The sequence below is a fragment of the Leucoraja erinacea genome, unplaced genomic scaffold (assembly GCF_028641065.1).
Source record: "Leucoraja erinacea ecotype New England unplaced genomic scaffold, Leri_hhj_1 Leri_1132S, whole genome shotgun sequence".
NCBI lineage: Eukaryota > Metazoa > Chordata > Chondrichthyes > Rajiformes > Rajidae > Leucoraja > Leucoraja erinaceus.
The window spans coordinates 3804-22372 of record NW_026575377.1 but is presented as its reverse complement, the minus strand read 5'-3'; the positions used below and the strand labels follow the sequence as shown (position 1 = coordinate 22372).

Genomic DNA, 18569 nt, shown 5'->3' with positions numbered 1-18569 from the left:
CTCCTCTTTGCCCTGGCCCTTTCTAAGAAACGCGGCTTGTCTTTCCCGCGAACAGATGTTGCTCTACCCGATGCGTCTCTCGAGCAGTTTATTTCTTATGCTCTCCTTTCCTGCTCCAGACATATTGAAGTATACATAATGCTTTGTGTAGGAAGAAACTGCAGATGCTGGGTTACACCAAGATGCCAGAGTGATTCAGCGGGTCAGGCAGCATCGCTGCAAAAAAGGAATAGGTGAGGTTTCAGGTTGCGACCCTTCTTCAGAATGCGAGTCGGCCGCGAAGGATACTAGAGCTATGAGAAAGGAAAAAACAAAATACGATCCGGCACCGATGACCAATGAACGATAGAGCCCACAATGGTCCATTGTTGGCAGTGGGAGAGGTGGTGACAAAGCCGAAATACAAACAGTGAAACTATTAGGACCACGAAGATGAGGGAGAGACGTGCAAGAGTTAATTGAAATTAGATAAATCAATATTCATGCCGCTGCTTCGTATGTTGCCCAAACGCTGTTCCTCCAATTTGCGTGTGGACTCACTGAGACAGTGGAGGAGGCCGAGGACAGAAAGGTCAGTCTGAGAATGGGAAGGGGAGTTACAATGTTTGGCAAACGGGTGATCGCGGGGGCCAAGGTTAAATGCCTTGTCAACTTTTCTCTCTAGTGATGATCGCCTGGAGTCGGTACCTGTGTGCTCGCCTTGTCTGAGGTAGGGTCTCGACACAAAACGTCACCAGAGATGCTTTCCAGGGATACTTTTTTTTTAAATTTACTTCAAAATATACTTTATTCGAGAAGAAATTATATCTACAATACATGATCCTTATACAACTCCATCCGACATTATCTAAGGCTATATATACATTCAATATTGCGGACACAAATGTATCCCCCACCCTTGCCACTGCCTGTCCCGCTGAGTTACTCCAGCTTTCTGTGTCTATCTTCGGTTTAAACCAGCATCTGCAGTTTCTTCTTACACACTCCTCGCCAATAGAGTTCGTTCCCTGACAGTGCGGCGCGTTGATTGGACAAACGTGGTATCTCAGGTGTGTTTAGCGCCTCCCCGTAAGTGAAGTCAGGAAGTGGCGAGAATGGCTGCCGAACAGCAGGTTGAGAGTTTACGCGAAGAACTAATTTGTCCCGTCTGCCTGGATATCTTCACCGATCCGGTGTCCCTGCAGTGCGGGCACAACTTCTGCCGCTCCTGTATCACACAGTGCTGGGAAAGAGACGGGAGAACTTCCTGCCCGGAATGTAGAGCGGAATTTGCAGACCGCACCCTCATTGTGAATTGGGCATTGTCAAGTCTGGCTGAGAAAACTCAAACATTAAACCTGAATCAGAAAGTGAAGGAAAGTAAACTTCACTGCGAGAAACATCAGGAAGAACTGAAGCTGTTTTGTGAAACTGACAAGAAACTGATCTGTGTGATTTGTCGAGACGCGCGGGAACACAGAGATCACCGCTTCATACCGATAGAAGAAGCTGTTGAAAACTACAAGGTAAAAGCAAACATCTTTTGATCACATGAATTCTACTGCGTTTTTTTCTCATGTACAACACTTTCATTTCACTTTTTGTTTTTACAAACCCATTTTCAGGCACAGATGAAATCTTCCATGGAATCTCTCACGAAAATAAAATCCGAGATACTGGAAATGGAACAATTGCAGAAAACAAAGATTTCTGGAGTTAGGGTGAGGTCTCGTCCCTCGCTGTGTGATCCCGTGTAGATTTAACCCCCTTGTGGCAACATAACAATATCCACATTTCTCTTCACAGGAACAGTCCCGCAGTCTGCAGTCCCACATCACATCACACTTCACTAAAAAGCGGCAGATTCTCTCTGAGGAAGAACAGCGTTTACTCAAAGATCTCAGGGAATCAGAGGCGAAGAGTCTTGATATAATGAAGACAAATCTTCAAGTAATCCAAGAGAAATTAAATTCCATGCAGGAGAAACTCACAAAGATACAGGAACGGATGGATCAAAAAGACAGTGTGATATTTCTAATGGTGAGAATTTCTTCTAATTTTAGGCCAATCCAAGCGCACACAGAAAATGCACAACTTCTGGGGAATAAGTGGACAACATGACACTAAATGTTTGATTGTTCCTCTGTTTCCCAAGCTACATATTACATTTAAATTGACACAAAAATGCAGGTACACTTGCATGCTGTGAGTGTGTCTGGTGTAGTGGGTGTGAGAGGCAGTGTATGAATTAATGGGAACTAACATTCAGTTACAGACCTTGACACTTATGCCAGTTATATATTATCTAAATCCTGTTTGTAAAATCAGTGTTTAATAACTTTGGGGTATTTTGTATGAAATCCTTTGATATTGTAAAATCTATTATCAAAACATTATTTTTAGAGTTGCAAGTAAATCTATCCCGTGTGGTGCACCTTTCCTGTCCATTTAATTCATATAATTTCTTCCTCTTTGTTTTTTATCATCAGGTCAAAAAAGGTAGAAGTAGATTTAGGCCATTCGACCCATCACGTCGACGCGGCCATTCGACCATAGATGGTCTATCTCTCCCTCCTAACACCATTCTCCTGCCTTCTCCCCATAACCTCTAACACCCGCACTAATCAAGAATATATCTATTTTTGCCTTAAAATCATCCACTGAAAGGCTTCCTAAAAGAAAGTCCTTTAATTCTGAGGCTATGACTTCTAGTCCTAGACACTCCCACTAGTGGAAACATCCTCTCCATATCCACTCTATCCAAGCCTTTCAATGTTCTGTATGTTTCAATGAGTTGCCCCCCCCCCCCCCCCCCCCCCCCCCCCCCCCCCCCCCCCCCCCCACCCTCATTCTTCTAAACTACAGCGAATATAGTTCCAGTGCCGCCAATCACTCAATATATGTACATCTACTCATTCCTGGAAACATTTTGTATACCGCCTCTGAACCCTCTCCAGAACAAGCACATCCTTCCTCAGATATGTTGCCCAGTGGTGATTCCTGATCCTTTATGTGACGTTCTCGTGCGATCCGTGTATCAGAAGCTGTGTTAATGGAGAATGTCCAGCAACTTGGAACAATGAGTTGAAAATACTGTTTTTTGGGTTGTGTATGGTCAATATATCAATACAAAAATGTGTTTGTTTGATTTCAGGAGGAAATTAGTCGGAAGAGGAGGTAGGAAATGTTCTTAACTGAAACCATGCATAATTTTATTTTTAAAAACTCAGAAGATTACAGTAGTTCAGTTTATAACCCAGCTGCTTATATTTACAGGGTTAGTGATGAGAGTTACACGTTGTCAGTAGCAGATGGGGCACCGGAAGTTGCAAAATTCGATCACCCCTTTTTATTGAACAGAGCGTTCAGCGAAATGTCGTGTGTTATTCCGCAAGGTAATGATGATATCATTTATTTGTTCTAATGCATTAGAGCTTGTTAGGCGTTAGTTAAATACAACGAGTGACATGAATAATGTACACTTTAATTAAAACATGCATGCCTCCTCCGAACTAAACTAAAAAGCTAACAGCTTCTGCGCAAGAATCCCAGCTGCGAACACGCATCCGACTACGTAATAAATCCTACCCACATAGTTACAGGCAGACAACATTTAAAGGCAAACGCCATAATTTCTGACACACAAAACTAAACCAAATGGCCACTACATACCGGCCCCTTAATGTTCTGTATAACGAGGGAATTACTAATAGACATCAACAAGTAGTAATGACAGCTTAATATATATCAAAACGAAAAATAGCATGCACTATATATCTGCATTCAGATTTATTCAACGATTATTCTATCTTCACCTTCGCCTTCTAGAAGCAAGCATAACTTGGTTATTAATCTTATTAAAACATTATTTTAGTTTAAAGGCGTACCGTGCGCACCAAACCCTTAACATCAGGCATGATACCCAGTATATAGTCCAGAACACAAATGTCTAAAATTTCGATAGCATGAAACTTCTTCCACCATGTCCTGTGTAATGTTGAAGTATGAAAATAATTTGAGAGAATTATAGTATTTTTAATAATAACGTTCACTCTTTGGTTTTGTTTAATTTCCGGATCATTAGCAGAGATTTCTAATCCCAGCTCAAGTTTTAGCCATTCTCTGTCTGACTTACAGAGAGACTCTGGTCCATTGATCCATCTCTTACTGCTTAAGGAGCGGTTTGCTGTCAGTCCTCTAGAAGCTTCATTCGTAGGATTTTCTTTTGTGTTAACGTATTTCCCACGTAAAACATTAGTAGCTCCGAAAGCTCTTTACATTGGCACGTTGTCTTTGTCCAAATCCAACTCTCTGGTCTCTTTGGCTCTATCATCTGATAGAATGCTTCCAATACCACATGACTGTTGCTGATCCACTTGGAAAGCTTGAATCATCCATTAATGCAGAGGGAAGTCAGAGGTCTTACAGTTTGAATTGCTTCCTGCTCAGTAGGCATGGATTTTAAGCAATTATCCACATATAAATTACACTTCAAAGTGGTTATTACTTCCTCTGGAAAGTGAACTTTATTGACATATGCCGTCTTCTTTAATGCAAAGTTCGCACAACTTGTTGATGACACTGCTCCAAAGAGATGTACCTTCATCTTGTATTCAACAAGATCTTGCTGTACATCCCCTTCAGGTCACCATATGAATCACAGGTAGTCAATGTGTTTTATGATACTTTGACGATGAAACGTCGCTCTGATATCAGCCATCAAAGCAATTGGTTCTTGTCTGAATTTAATGAGAACTCCAATGAGTGAGTTGGTAAAGTCTGGACCTTGCAGTAGTTGACAGTTAAGTTATGTTCATTTGAAGACTGCAGCCCAGTCAATGAGCATCCTCAAAGTCCCTTTCTTCGAGTGATACATCCCATGGTGCGGAAAGTACCGAAGCTCTCCATCACTTCGATTCAGTTGGTTTATTGTTACCATTTCGGCAAAATCATTATCAAGCATATCCTTTAGGAAGGAGGTACATTCCTCATAAAATGTTGTGTTCTTGCCAACCTTGCGTTTCAGATTCCGGGTGCGTTGCTCTGCCAGATGACGATTATTCGGCAGACTAACACTTTCATGTTTGAAAGGAAAGTCCAAACAATAGTGTATGTCTATCATCTTTACTGAGTAGTTCATAATATCCAATAAATAACTTTTCCCTAGACATTTCTTCAGATTCCTTTCTAGTACTTTCATTGAAGTCATGGCTGTATTGCTTGACCAATAGCGTTTCTAATTTACCAGTAGATATTTGATTAACAGCAGCGGCAGGGTAGTTCTTCTGGTTCCTGCTTTCGTTGTTCCTTCTCAAGGAGCCATAGATAGCCCATCCTAGTAGAGTTTTCACAGCAAACGGCCCATCACCTCGACTCCTCACAACCTGTACAGGTTCCAATGCCTCCAAAGTATTCGTTCCGACAAGTAGGTCAATGCCAGAATTTGTTTTAGATATTTTGACAGTTTTCAAGTAAGGCCATTGTCTGATGTCCTCAGGTCTGGGTATATTTGAATAAGCAACATACATGGTCTCATGTGTAAACACTTAAAATATTGGTGTAAAATTATGTTCACCCAGACTGGCTATCTCCATACTTGTAATGTAATGACTAATGCACTCCTTATGTTCATTAATGGGACGCAATCGAATCTTAATATCTTCTCCTGTGATGTCCTGCCTTCTCATCAGGCTTTCTGTGCAAAGGGAGCCGAACTTCCGTGGTCCAAAAATGCATATGTTTACAACACTGTATTCGTCTTGCTATTCCTTACCTGAACTGGTAAGATCGAGAAGATACAGGCTTCTACCCCGGCCCTAATACAAGCAGTTATCTGAGGTGAGGTGACAGCATCATTAGTAGCTGGATTCCCCTTCTCTTCTATTAGGCCCGGCTTCTTCTTTACAGTGTGAAGTGCTTAAGGATGAGTTGGCTTGCACGCATCACAAATTATAGGACTCTTACAGTTTTTAACCATGTGTCCTTTTTTTCAAGTATCCAAACCAGATTCCGTTCTATTTTAAGAAATCCACCCTTTCTTTATATTCCTTCTTTTTGAATATTGGACACCACCATATGGCGTGACCAACTTCATCACATAACAAACAAAATCCTTTATGCTTGATGGTAGATACATCTCCTTTCATCCCACCTGTCGTTTCCACAGGTATTAGAGCGACAGCAAAACTTCCTCCCTTAGGTCCTGATCTTCCTTTAGTTTTGGTAAAGGAAGAACCTTTGACAGTTTCAATTGATTTATGATCTCCAATACTCCCGTGATGTGGATCTAATGTCCTTACTTACGTTTCCAAGAAATCCACTAGGTCTGGTAACATGGCTACTCGTTTCTTCTTATTCTGCTTTATCTCCCCCCTTTATCTAAGTCAACTGGGCAGTATTTGAATGATAGCTCTAGTATTACTAACACGATTCATCTCCACCGCGTGATTGAGATTTTCCATTGAGCTACAACAACCTCTAAGAAATATTGCAAAATCACTTAATGCCGCCACATCTTCTGGCTTGATATATTTCCAAGCATAGGCCTTCTCCATTTATGAGTTAGCAATCCTTTGATCATTACCAAAACGTTCATTAAGTAACCATCTTGCCTCTAGATAGCCTTGGCGGCCAGGCTTATTTTGACAAGTTTCTACAAGTACCTTAGCACTTCCGCTTGTGGAATACATCAGAAATGGTAAGCCCTCTTTTTCATCAGTATTTTCATTTCTACGACTTTGTCAAATGCCATTATGGAAGTTTCATACCACAAAGGATCACCATCATATATATGAATTTCTATTGGTGGTAGAGGGAACGAGAGATTTTGTTTCACAATGAGCTTGTTGAATTCAGCTTGATTCTCCGCAATTTACGTATCCCTCTCGAGATCCTTGGCTTGGCGCAACGGATGAAAGACAGGTCTCTGATAATTATACTTGCTCGAGCCTGTATATCAGGCCTCGGAAAAGCGTGCTGAGCTGTTCGTTTGTCCTGAGTCTCTACAGATCCCCATAAGTAGTTTGCTTCGGCCTAGAACCCAGTTGCTGAGATGCAATTTTGTCTATCTTTTGGCTACATGCTATTTCTGAGTCACGAGGCCGGATATCCTCTGGCTGTAGATTTAATTTAGCTGTTGTTTCCTTTTGAACCGTTCCTTTTCTCAGATAAGTGTTCATGGCATCAGATGCCCTGGAGCTGCATCTTGAACCCTCACTTTCCATTATATCCTTCTTCAATTTGACAACCGCCATGTTTGTGGCTAGTTCCAGGTGTTCTTTTCGTTGCCTAATCTCTCCTTTCAGCTGTTCTTCTTCTCGCTCAATCTCACGTTTCATCTCCAAGGCATCCGCTTCTATTGAGAGAGCGACTAGATCAGCTTCAACTCCTAATCGAGCAGAAGCCCTTGACGCTGGACTGGCTGTAGAACCAGATTTATGTCTTGATCACCAATGCATCCACGATTTCTCTTTGTGTAGATACTATCTTGTGGTGTAATCTCCTCTTCCATTTCAGCACCTTGTTGCATCACACTTCCAACTTGTACCATAAGTAAGTTGTCCGATGTTGACAACTTGTTGAGTAGCATTTCCTTCTATCACACATGCAGTCTTGGTTCAACTCCAGCTAAACATCGCTTGGCATCTTCCATAGAATCATCAAATAACTTCACCTTTTCTTCGAACCACTGGATATATTTTCGAGTTCTTCCTGAGGTGGCTGAACCCAGCAGGTGCGTTATGCTTATCTCAAACCTCTTAACAGTAGCTGAATATTTGGATCAGATTACATTCCACTTTGTTCACGTTCTCATCTGATTCCATTAGTTCCTTCTGGCCATCAAACAGATTCAGCACCTTCCTCCATAACTTGTTTCTCTCCTTCTGTGTTTCTTTCTGAAATGCAACTGACTTTTTCGGTGAATTGAACTTGTCTCTTCTCATATCTTGGACTTCCATCGCCACCTTGTGGCTCATCTGACTCACCTGATCCATCTTGTTTGGCAGATCGTTAAATCTGGATTCCAGAAAAACAGGGACTTCTTCAGTTTGCTTCAGTCTTATTGATGAACGTTGGTTGAATGTTCTAAAAACATCGGATAAGAAACTATAACAAACTGGACTTTCAGACAACATCCAAAATATTTTCGAAGTTTAGAAGTGACTTCAGTTCACACATAATGTGTCCTATCATGGGGTCAACGCAAGGACAAGCACCTGGATTTATCCAGGCTGAAGTGGCAAACAAGCTTCTTGGTTTCTTTTCAAACTTTAACCGAACTCTCCATACTCTTCTCCAGACTCTTCCGAAGCCGTTCGAATGAAAGCGTCCCAGCTTCAGAATTCAGCATAGTATAATAGTTGTTCTACTCACGATTCCGTGGTAAAGTTGTCCATCTCCAGATAAGTCGTGTGGCTGTCGACAAATAGCTAAGCCAATCTCGGGCTGAGATCTATTGGCTTCAGTTCCTCTTCTGGAACCGGTCTTCAGTTCCTCTTCTGGAACTAATTCTTCTGGCCGAACCTGTCACCAGAGATCCAGCCTAACTTCTGCCCCTCTTCCTAGGGACGGATTCTACCACCTCTTTCCCGTAAGGTAGCTTTCGACGATATAGTGGCGGATTATTATGTAGTTCAAGGGACTGCTCCCTCCAGCCACTAGAAGAAAACACGGGGTAGAGAGATGGTGTTGTTTACACATGGGAGCTCTCCGCGAGACAAGATTTATCTTCAAAAGATAAATCTTCAAACACAGTCTCTTGATTAATAGTTTCTTTATAGTCAAAGTAAACCAGTAAGGTATTCATCCAGACTGATCAATGTTAGAAGGCTCCGCATGTCTCTGCATGTGGCTCTGATCCTTCTCTAGAATGCTCCGTATGGTCGAAAGATATTCCTTCCCGCCATGCTTCCTCCAAACTACACTAAAAAAAACATAAGCTTCAGGCTAAGAATCCCAGCAGCAAACACGCCCCGGCTACGTAATAAATCCCACCCACATAAATACAGGAAGACAATATTTTAAGACAAATGTCATAATTTATAACATTCATAATTAAGGCAAATGGCCACCACAACGGGAACCATGTGCTACCTGCCGTGCTACCTGCTCCATGGTCGGATAGGAGGTGACTAAACCGTCTCCACCAACTGGTTTGCTCGGTGAGGGCTGTGGACCACAGCAGGACCAAAAACACCACGTGTCAAATGCCTGGTGAGCTTCTAGCTTCTGTCGTACATAGCATTGTGAGAAGTGAAGAAAAACATGACATATAATTCTTCCCTCCTTGCTTCTCAAAAGAGAAGTTGTTAATCAAAAAAATAATTAGTTAATTAATGCGTCCCGTTAGACAAACTCGCATTGACGGCAGCCAGGGAGGTAATGGTGAGGCTCTATCACGCGCTGGAAAGCCGCATTTGGAGTTTTGTGAGCAATTTTGGACACAATATCTGAGGAAGGATGTGCTGGCTCTGGAGAAGGGCCTGATGAGATTTACACGAATGATCCCAGGAATTAGTAGGTTAACCCATGACGAGCGATTGTCGCCACTGGGCCTGAACTCACTGGAGTTTAGAAGGATAAGGGGAACCTCATTAAAACATACAGAATAGTGAAAGGATTGGATAGTGTGGATGCAGAGAGGATGGTTCCACCAGTGGGAGAGTCTAGGACTAGAGGGCACAGCCTCAGAATTAAAGGATGGTCTTTGAGGAAGGAGATGAGGAGAAATGTATTTAGTCAGAGGGTGGCGAATCAGTGGAATTATTTGCACATAAATCTGTGGAGCACAAGTTAGTGAATATTTTTAAGGCAGAGATGGATAGATTCATGATTAGCACAGGAGTCAGAGGTTATGGTGAGATGGCCAAAACATTGGGTTAGGAGTGAGAGATAGATAAGCCATGATTAAGTAGACGTAATGGGCTGAATGGCCTAATTCTACTTCAATCAGTTATAACGTTATGATCTGATATGGATTGAAATCCGTTATCAATGAGCTGACCGGGATTGTTATCAACATTTATGGACGATCTTCATGGAAGAAATCTGCCCTTCAACTCGGCCTGATCTGTCAGTGACTGAAGTTTCTGGTGACTCAGTGTTGCCCCCTGTGGGAATCGAGAGGTTCACTGTTATTAACGCTCGATCACACTGAGGCATTGTTTGAATTAGATTGATTAAGGAAACTAGCATTGACCTCAGTCTGGGCATTTGCCTCGGTGGAAAACACCCAGCTACTTGTCCATGAGATCCTCTTGCACATATGTACCTGAAAATTGAGATTTTGAACCCATTTTCTCCCTGTAACGAAAGTCCACCAATACAAGCAACATCCCGATGAATATACTCAATTCGCTCTCCAGCACAAACACATCTTGAATTGAATTGAATTGAATTGAATTGAATTTCCTTTATTGTCATTCAGACCTTACGGTCTGAACGAAATTTCGTGCCTGCAGTCATACACACAATGATACAACAATAACAACAATAAACACAAATTAACTTCCACCACAGTGAGTCCTCCAAACACCTCCTCACTGTGGTGGAGGCAAAAAATCTTAGGGTTGCAGTCTCTCCCTCTGCTCCCTCTGCGCTGAGGCGATTCCCCACCGGGCCATGGTATAAACAGTCCCGCAGCTCACCGAACCCCGCGAACGGGCCGGTTCAAACACTGCGGCCCGGGGTGGTCGAAGCCGCCGCACCTCCAGTCCAGCACACGCAGCCGCCGGCCCGCGGCTGAACCCAGGACTCTGGACACCGCCGCCAGAACGTCGTCCCAGCCACCGGAGCACCGTCCCAGCCCCCGGACCGGATCGCCCTCACGTGAGTACCGTTCCACCCTCGGGCTGGGCCACTCCAGCGGGAGTGCCGTTCCTCCCTCGGGCTGGGCCACTCCGATGGGAGTGCCGTTCCTCCCTCGGGCTGGGCCACTCCGACGGGAGTGCCGTTCCTCCCTCGGGCTGGGCCACTCCGACGGGAGTGCCGTTCCTCCCTCGGGCTGGGCCACTCCGAAGGGAGTGCCGTTCCTCTCTCGGGCTGGGCCACTCCAGCGGGAGTGCCGTTCCTCCCTCGGGCTGGGCCACTCCGACGGGGGTGCCGTTCCTCCCTCGGGCTGGGCCACTCCGACGGGAGTGCCGTTCCTCCCTCGGGCTGGGCCACTCCGACGGGAGTGCCGTTCCTCCCTCGGGCTGGGCCACTCCAGCGGGAGTGCCGTTCCTCCCTCGGGCTGGGCCACTCCAGCCCCTCACCATGCCGCTCTCACGGGAGCACCGTTCCATCCCGGGCTGGGCCGGGAGCGAGCCCAGGACGAGTCCTGTCAGCTGCCTCCAGAGTCCCGAGGTCGCCGGCTCCGCTAGGCCTCAGCGTAGACGGACGCAAAGAAGGGGGATACGACAAAAAGGTCGTATTCCCCCGAAGGGAGTGACAGCAGCCCCCGTTTCACCCCCCACCCCCCTCCCCACATAAACACAGCCTAAAAACCAAAAACATAACTAGACAAAAACGAAAAAAAACAATACAAAAAGTAAAAACCAACGGACTGCAGGCGAGCCGCTGCTGCCAGGGCAGCGCCGCCACTTCCGGACACCTGGACACTCTGGTCACCGCCGCCATAACGTCGTCCCAGCCACCGGAGCACCGTTCTGGGCATTTGCCTCGTCGTCCCAGCCACCGGAACATCTTCCTTGAGTGTGACAACCTGCACACAATACAACAAGTGAGGCTGACCAGTGGCCACTCTCCCACCATGAGTGAACATGTCCAATGCCTCATGAAAGCCCATATATTGGTTTAGCCAGAGTTGAATGAATTTTTGGTTACAGGTCCAGGATCATTTCCACCAATGAATCTCCTGTCCTTTAGCGACCCTACAACTGCGAGCCCCCACACATTATGTGTTGCACAAGGGCCATTCAATGCCGACATTTTTTAGTGGTGGAAGCTACCCCTCCTTCTGTCTCTCCCTCTGCTGCAGAGAAGATGAACAGAAGGATCACAACTGGCATTTGAAATTGTCTCTATTCAGTGTGATGATGTGGACTCTGCCCCAGGTCTCAACACTTGCTGTGTGCCAGTTCCACATTAGGCCCCAATTCTCCAATATTACATCCGACATCCTGCCTGCCTTTATAAATACTTCCTGTTACAATTTATCTCAATCCGCTACTTGATAATCTGATACCCTCTCCACCACCTAACAGCGCTCTCTCTCTCTCTCTCTCTCTCTCTCCTCTCCTCTCTCTCTCTCTCTCTCTCTCTCTCTCTCTCTCTCTCTCTCTCTCTCTCTCTCTCTCTCTCTCTCTCTCTCTCTCTCTCTCTCTCTCTCTCTCTCTCTCTCTCTCTCCTCTCTCTATCTCCCTCTCTCCTCTCTCTCTTCTCTCTCTCTCTCTCTCTCTCTCTCTCTCTCTCTTCTCTATCTATCTCTATCTCTCTATCTCTCTCTCCCTCTCTCTCTCTCTCTCTCTCTCTCTCTCTCTCTCTCTCTCTCTCTCTACTCTCTCTCTACTCTCTCTCTCCTCTCTCTCTCTCTCACTCTCTCTTCTCTCACTACCTCTCTCTCCACTCTCTCTCTCTCTCTCTATATCTCTCTCTCCCCTCTCTCTCTCTCTCTCTCCTCTCTCTCTCTCTCTCTCTCTACCTCTCTCTCTCCTCTCTCTCTCGCTCTCGCTCTCTCTCTCTCACTCTCTCACGCTCTCTCTCTCTCTCTATATATCGCTCTATCCATCGTTCTCTCTCTCTCTCTCTCTCTCTCTCTCTCTCTCTCTCTCGTTCTCTCCCTCTCTCTCTCTCTCCTCTCTCTCCTCTCTCTCTCTCTCTCTCTCTCTCTCTCTCTCTCTCTCTCTCTCTCTCTCTCTCTCTCTCTCTCTCTCTCTCTCTCTCTCTCTCTCTCTCTCTCTCTCTCTCTCTCTCTCTCTCTCTCTCTTCTCTTTCTCTTTTATTTACACACAAATTCCCACTCCGCCGCCCGACCCGCTCCTGCAATCCACGAGCCTCCCATTTCCTCGGAGTGAAACGCGGTGAAAGGGTTGTGTGGTCCATCTCACGTGATTGGGTGTCACCCTGGGCAAGGTTTCAGTTGTCCGCCCGCCTGTGCCCGAGTCTCCCCCCGATCCCCGGGGACTCTCTGATTCTCTGCTTCTCCCCCAGTCTCCGTCACCCTGGATGTGGAAACAGCGCATCCGCTGCTCGACGTGTCTGAGGATCGGAAGACGGTGAGATGGACCCAGACCCGGAGGAGTCTCCCTGACACCGGGAAAAGGTTTACACACTGGGCGTGTGTGCTGGGATCGGAGGGATTCACATCGAGGAGACATTACTGGGAGGTGGAGGTGGCGGGGAGTGAGTGGTGGAGTCTGGGAGTCGCCGCAGAGTCTGTGGAGAGGAAGAGACGGGTCGACCTGACCCCAAAGACTGGAGTCTGGAGGATCAGGCGGATTGATGAAGTGTTTGAAGCAGTCACCTCCCCTCCATCCCCTCTCCCCGCATGTCCCATCACTGGGAGGGTGGGAGTTTATCTCAGTTACGAGTCCGGGACAGTTTCATTTTACGACGCCGACACCAAGTCCCATCTCTACACCTTCACTGGGAATAAATTCACGGAGAAACTTTATCCTTTCTTCAGGACTTGGAACGAAAACCAGCGGCTGAGAATCTGCTCCAGTTCAGCTCCGGATGTGTAAAAGGCTCGGTTCCCGGGACCGGCGTCAGGAGCGGGGTTCAGGGGCTGTGGTGCAGAAACCCGGTGGACAACAGGTCGGCGCTGAACGGCTCCCATTTATACCCCAAATTCCGCTTCGTGAAACCCCAGTGAGCGCGGAAATAAATCCAGGGGGAATGTAAATGTGGTAAGAGTGAAATAAACAGCAACTGAAATCAGAGCTGTCTGTCGATCCATTCATTTTTTATCAGTTAACCGCGTCCGGCAACGGAACAGAAATTACTTTTGTGAAAATATAAAGATTGAAACAATCTCCCTTCCCGCGGGTTCAGCAGCTGCCGCGGGCGGCGGGTCCTGAGCTCCGGGCTCCCCCGGGTCTAAAGTCCGTCAACTTAGTGTCTACATTATGTTTGAGGCTTTTCCACTTTCAACACCAGATACATTTACCTTGGAACGGATGTTTCAAAGAATAGGTGCGTAAGAAGTTCCAGGTTCCAGTTGAAAACCCGCAGAAATTCCAGGTTCCAGGAAAACCCGCAGCTCCGCCTTCCATGTGTCTATCTTCAACGTGAAGCAGCATCTGCAGTTCCTTCCTGCTCATTGTGCCCAGTGTGTGTGGGGTGTGCAGTGTGGATGGAGGTCTCTGTGGTTTCCCCGTTTACACAGTCTGTGTTTGTCTCCCACAGACCCCGGTGCTGCCTCCCACCATCACCGACCAGGTGCGGCTCTGGGAACTCGAACGTGACCGGCTAGAGTTCATCGACCGTCAGCCCGTGGGGGGGGGGGGGAGGGGGAGGGGGAGACAGGGAGGGGGTCTCAAGTTGAGGGATGGGGGGCGGAGAGAGGGGGACGGATGGAGAGAGGGAGTGGGGGGGGACGACATGGGGTGGGGAGAGAAGGGAGGGCGGGAAACAGCTTCGAGATCTCACGGTCGAGTTTAGGGTTATCTCCCCCTTCTCATTGTACCTCTCCTTATTTCCTCCCAACCACTTCCCTCCACCCCACCCCCTCTCTCCCCCCACAGGTGTACTGTACAACCAGTTCATAGAAACATAGAAAATAGGCCCAGGAGTAGGCCATTCGGCCCTTCGAGCCTGCACCGCCATTCGATATGATCGTGGCTGATCATCCAACTCAGTATTCTGTACCTGCCTTCTCTCCATACCCCCTGATCCCTTTAGACACAAGTTCCACATCTAACTCCCTCTTAAATACAGCCAATGCAATGGCCTCAACTACCTTCTGTGGCAGAGAGTTCCAGAGATTCACCACTCTCTGTGTGAAAAAAAAATCTCATCTCGGTCCTAAATGATTTCCCCTCTATCCTTAAGCTGTGACCCCTTGTCGTGGACTTCCCCAACATCGGGAACAATCTTCCTACATCTAGCCTGTCCAACCCTTTAAGAATGTTGTAAGTTTCTATAAGATTCCCCCTCAATCTCTTAAATTCTAGCGAGTACAAGCCGAGTCTATCCAGTCTTTCTTCATATGAAAGTCCTGACATCCCAGAAATCAGTCTGGTGAACCTTCTCTGTACTGCCTCTATGGCAATAATGTCCTTCCTCAGATTTGGAGACCAAAACTGAAAGCAATACTCCAGGTGTGGTCTCAACTGCAGTAGAACCTCCCTGATCCTATACTCAAATACGTTTGCTATGAACTGCTAATGTTCCTGTTGCAGGTGGAATTTGAGTTGGTGCGTGACTATGCGCGGGGTACCTGGGGGTGCTGGTGTGGAGAATCCCCCAATGCGGTTGGTGGTGGCCCCACCGGCCACCCGACGTCAAACGCTTCAGGAAACGGCAGAAACACAACTGACCAACCGGGGAATCTCCCCCATTCCTGCCCCCCCCACCGCCACCACCCCAAAACCCAGACTGGAGTAACCCTCCCAGCTTTGTCTCCCCCTCCCACACATTCAGTCTGATGAAGGGTCTGGATCCAAACCGTCAGCTGTTCCTTTCTCTTCAGAGATGCTCGCAAGATATAGGAGTAGAATTAGGCCATTCGGCCCATCGAGTCCACGTCTTTGGAGTGTGGGAGGAAACAGAAGATCTCGGAGAAAACCCACGCGGTCACGGGCAGATCGTGCAAACTTCGCACAGACAGCGCCCGTAGTCGGGATCGAACCCGGGTCTCCGGCGCTGCATTCGCTGTAAGGCAGCAACTCTACCGCTGCTCCACCGTGACCGATTTGTGGAATTCTCTGCCTCAGGTGGCAGTGGAGGCCGATTCACTGGCTGCGTTCAAAAGATAGTTAGATAGAGCTCTTAGTACTGGTGGAATCAAAGGATATGGGGAGAAGGCAGGGACGGGGAACTGATTGTGGATGATCAGCCATGATCACAATGAATGGCCGTCCTGGCTCGAAGGGCCGAATGGCCTCCTCCTGCACCTATTGTCTATTTATCGATGTATCCCATCTTGTCCCCCTCACCTAAACCTCTCCTCTTCCCCCTCCCCTCCTTTCTCACCTCTCATGCCCCTACCCCTCCTCCCCTCTCCGCTTCCCCACCCTCCTTCCGGGGCGACACAAGTTACAGAAGTGAAGATCCAGGAAGATCCACAGTGACATTCAACAACACTGTTGTGTTTATTTATAAATCATTCTGTTCAGTCAAAAGGGACAGACAGACAGACAGACAGACAGACAGACAGACAGACAGACAGACAGACAGACAGACAGACAGACAGACAGACAGACAGACACACAGACAGACAGACAGACACACAGACAGACAGACAGACAGACAGACACAGACAGACAGACAGACAGACAGACACACAGACAGACAGACAGACAGACAGACAGACAGACAGACAGACAGACAGACAGACAGACAGACAGACAGACACAGACAGACAGACAGACAGACAGACAGACAGACAGACAGACAGACAGACAGACAGACAGACAGACAGACAGACAGACAGACAGCAGTGTTTAAACGTGTTCATTCATTAATTTAAAAATCTCCTGGGAACCCATGACTTGGTCACCCAACCTAAGCTGGGACCGACAGTGGGAGCTTCACGTGTTTCAGTGCCCCATGTACAAAGACTACAGCACTCACTTTGTCCAACTCATTGGTGAGGCTGCACTGGAGAATATAGTGTGTAAAAGGACACAAAGTGCTGGAGTAACTCAGCCGGTCATAAGTGATAGAAGCAGAATTAAGTCAGAGGGGCCATCGTCTACTCCACCATTCAATCATGGCTGATCTACCTCTCCCTCCTAACCCCATTCTCCTGCCTTCCCCCGATAACCTCTCATACCCGTACTAACCAATCTATCTATTTCTGCTTGAAAAATATCCACTGACTTGGCCTCCACACACAGCCTTCTGTGGCAAAGAAATCCACAGACTCACTACCCTCTGACTAAAGAAATTCCCCCTCATCTCCTTCTTAAAACAACGTTCTTTAATTCTGAGGCTATGACCTCTAGACCTAGACTCTCCCACTGGTAGAAACATCCTCTCCACTCTATCCAAGCCTTTCATTATCCAGTACATTTTGATGAGATCTCCCCGCATTCTTCTAAACTCCAGCGAGCACCGGCCCAGTGCAGTCAAACGCTCATCATGCAGCATCTCCGGAGAACATGGAGAGGTGACGTTTTGGGTCGAGACTCTTCACTCAATCCCAAATGTCACCTATTGAGATTCTCCGGCGATGCTGCCTATTCAATTATTCAAATATTCCTTACACCAAGTCAAGCCTGATGCACCAATTAAGTCGTACAGTGTAGAAACAGGCCCTACAGCCCAACTTGCCCATCCCCACCAACATGCCCCGTCTACACTAGTCCCACCTGCCCCACATTTGGCCCATAACCCTCTAAACCTTTCCTGTCCATGAACCTGTCCAAGTCAGTCAGTCAGTCAATTTTATTTGTATAGCACATTTAAAAACAACTGACGTTGACCAAAGTGCTTTACATCAGAGCAGGTACTAACGTGCTACATACAATGGTACACAGATCGAACAATACATACATAAACTGTTTACAGCGCTCCCTCAGAGGACCTCAAGAAACGCTAGGGATTAGAAATAGGTTTTGGGCCTCGACTTAAAGCGGTCGATGGAGGAGGCAGTTGTGATGAGGAGAGGGATACTGTTCCACAGTCTAGGTGCTGCAACCGCAAACGCACGGTAGCCCCTGAGCTTAAACCTGGACCGACCGCGGGATAGTCAGTAGCCCCAAGTCGGCCGACCTGAGGGACCTGGAGGTAGAATGGTGGGTTAGAAGATTTTTGATATGGGGGGAGGGGGGGGGGGGTGGGGGGCGGGGAGGGACAAGCCCGTTAAGGGCTTTGTATACATATAGGAGGAGCTTGAAGTTGATTTTGTACCGTACTGGGAGCCAGTGGAGAGAGGACAGAATCGGGGTGATGTGGTCCCTTTTACGGGCAACCGTCAAAAGTCTCGCTGCGGTGTTTTGGACCAATTGCAGGCGGGACAGGGATGATTGGCTGATGCCAGTGTATAGGGAGTTGCAGTAATCAAGGCGGGAGGAGATGAATGCTTGGATGATTTTTTCAAGGTCGTTGAATTGGTGGAATTGTTTTATTTTAGCTATCGTGCGAAGCTGGAAGAAGCTAGCTTTTACCACAGCATTGACTTGTTTGTCAAATTTCAACGCTGAGTCAAATATCACGCCAAGGCTTTTGACGTGCGGTTTGAGTAAGGAGGTTAGGCTTCCAAGGCTGCCTGTTATTGTTTTGATGGAGTCCGAGGGGCCGAGTTGGATGACCTCAGACTTGCTCTCGTTTAGTTGGAGGAAGTTCTGCGCCATCCAACACTTTATATCCTCGAGGCAGTTCATGAGGCTGAGTAGATTTGATCGGTTGTTGGGTTTCAGGGGGAGATAGAGCTGTGTGTCGTCTGCATAGCAGTGGAAAGAAATGCCGTGCCTTTGAATGACTTG

General features: G+C 46.8%; 1 protein-coding gene across 1 annotated transcript; it reads left to right on the top strand.

The window, feature by feature from the left end:
• The first annotated feature begins 702 nt into the window (after positions 1-702).
• On the top strand, positions 703-14110 carry LOC129715352 (nuclear factor 7, brain-like). The gene is made up of 6 exons (XM_055665229.1): positions 703-1505; positions 1605-1700; positions 1786-2019; positions 3134-3156; positions 3256-3374; positions 13129-14110. Exons 1-6 carry the CDS (start codon positions 1095-1097, stop codon positions 13659-13661), a joined length of 1416 nt encoding a protein of 471 aa, XP_055521204.1. The 5' UTR covers positions 703-1094; the 3' UTR covers positions 13662-14110.
• The last annotated feature ends 4459 nt before the right edge of the window (positions 14111-18569 follow it).

Coding starts and splice junctions, on each gene's coding strand:
- LOC129715352 (XM_055665229.1), top strand. CDS start 1,095: ATGGCTGCCGAACAGCAGGTTGAGAGTTTACGCGAAGAACTAATTTGT. Junction 2,020..3,133: donor ACAGTGTGATATTTCTAATG/GTGAGAATTTCT, acceptor GTTTGATTTCAG/GAGGAAATTAGTCGGAAGAG. Junction 3,375..13,128: donor GTCGTGTGTTATTCCGCAAG/GTAATGATGATA, acceptor CTTCTCCCCCAG/TCTCCGTCACCCTGGATGTG.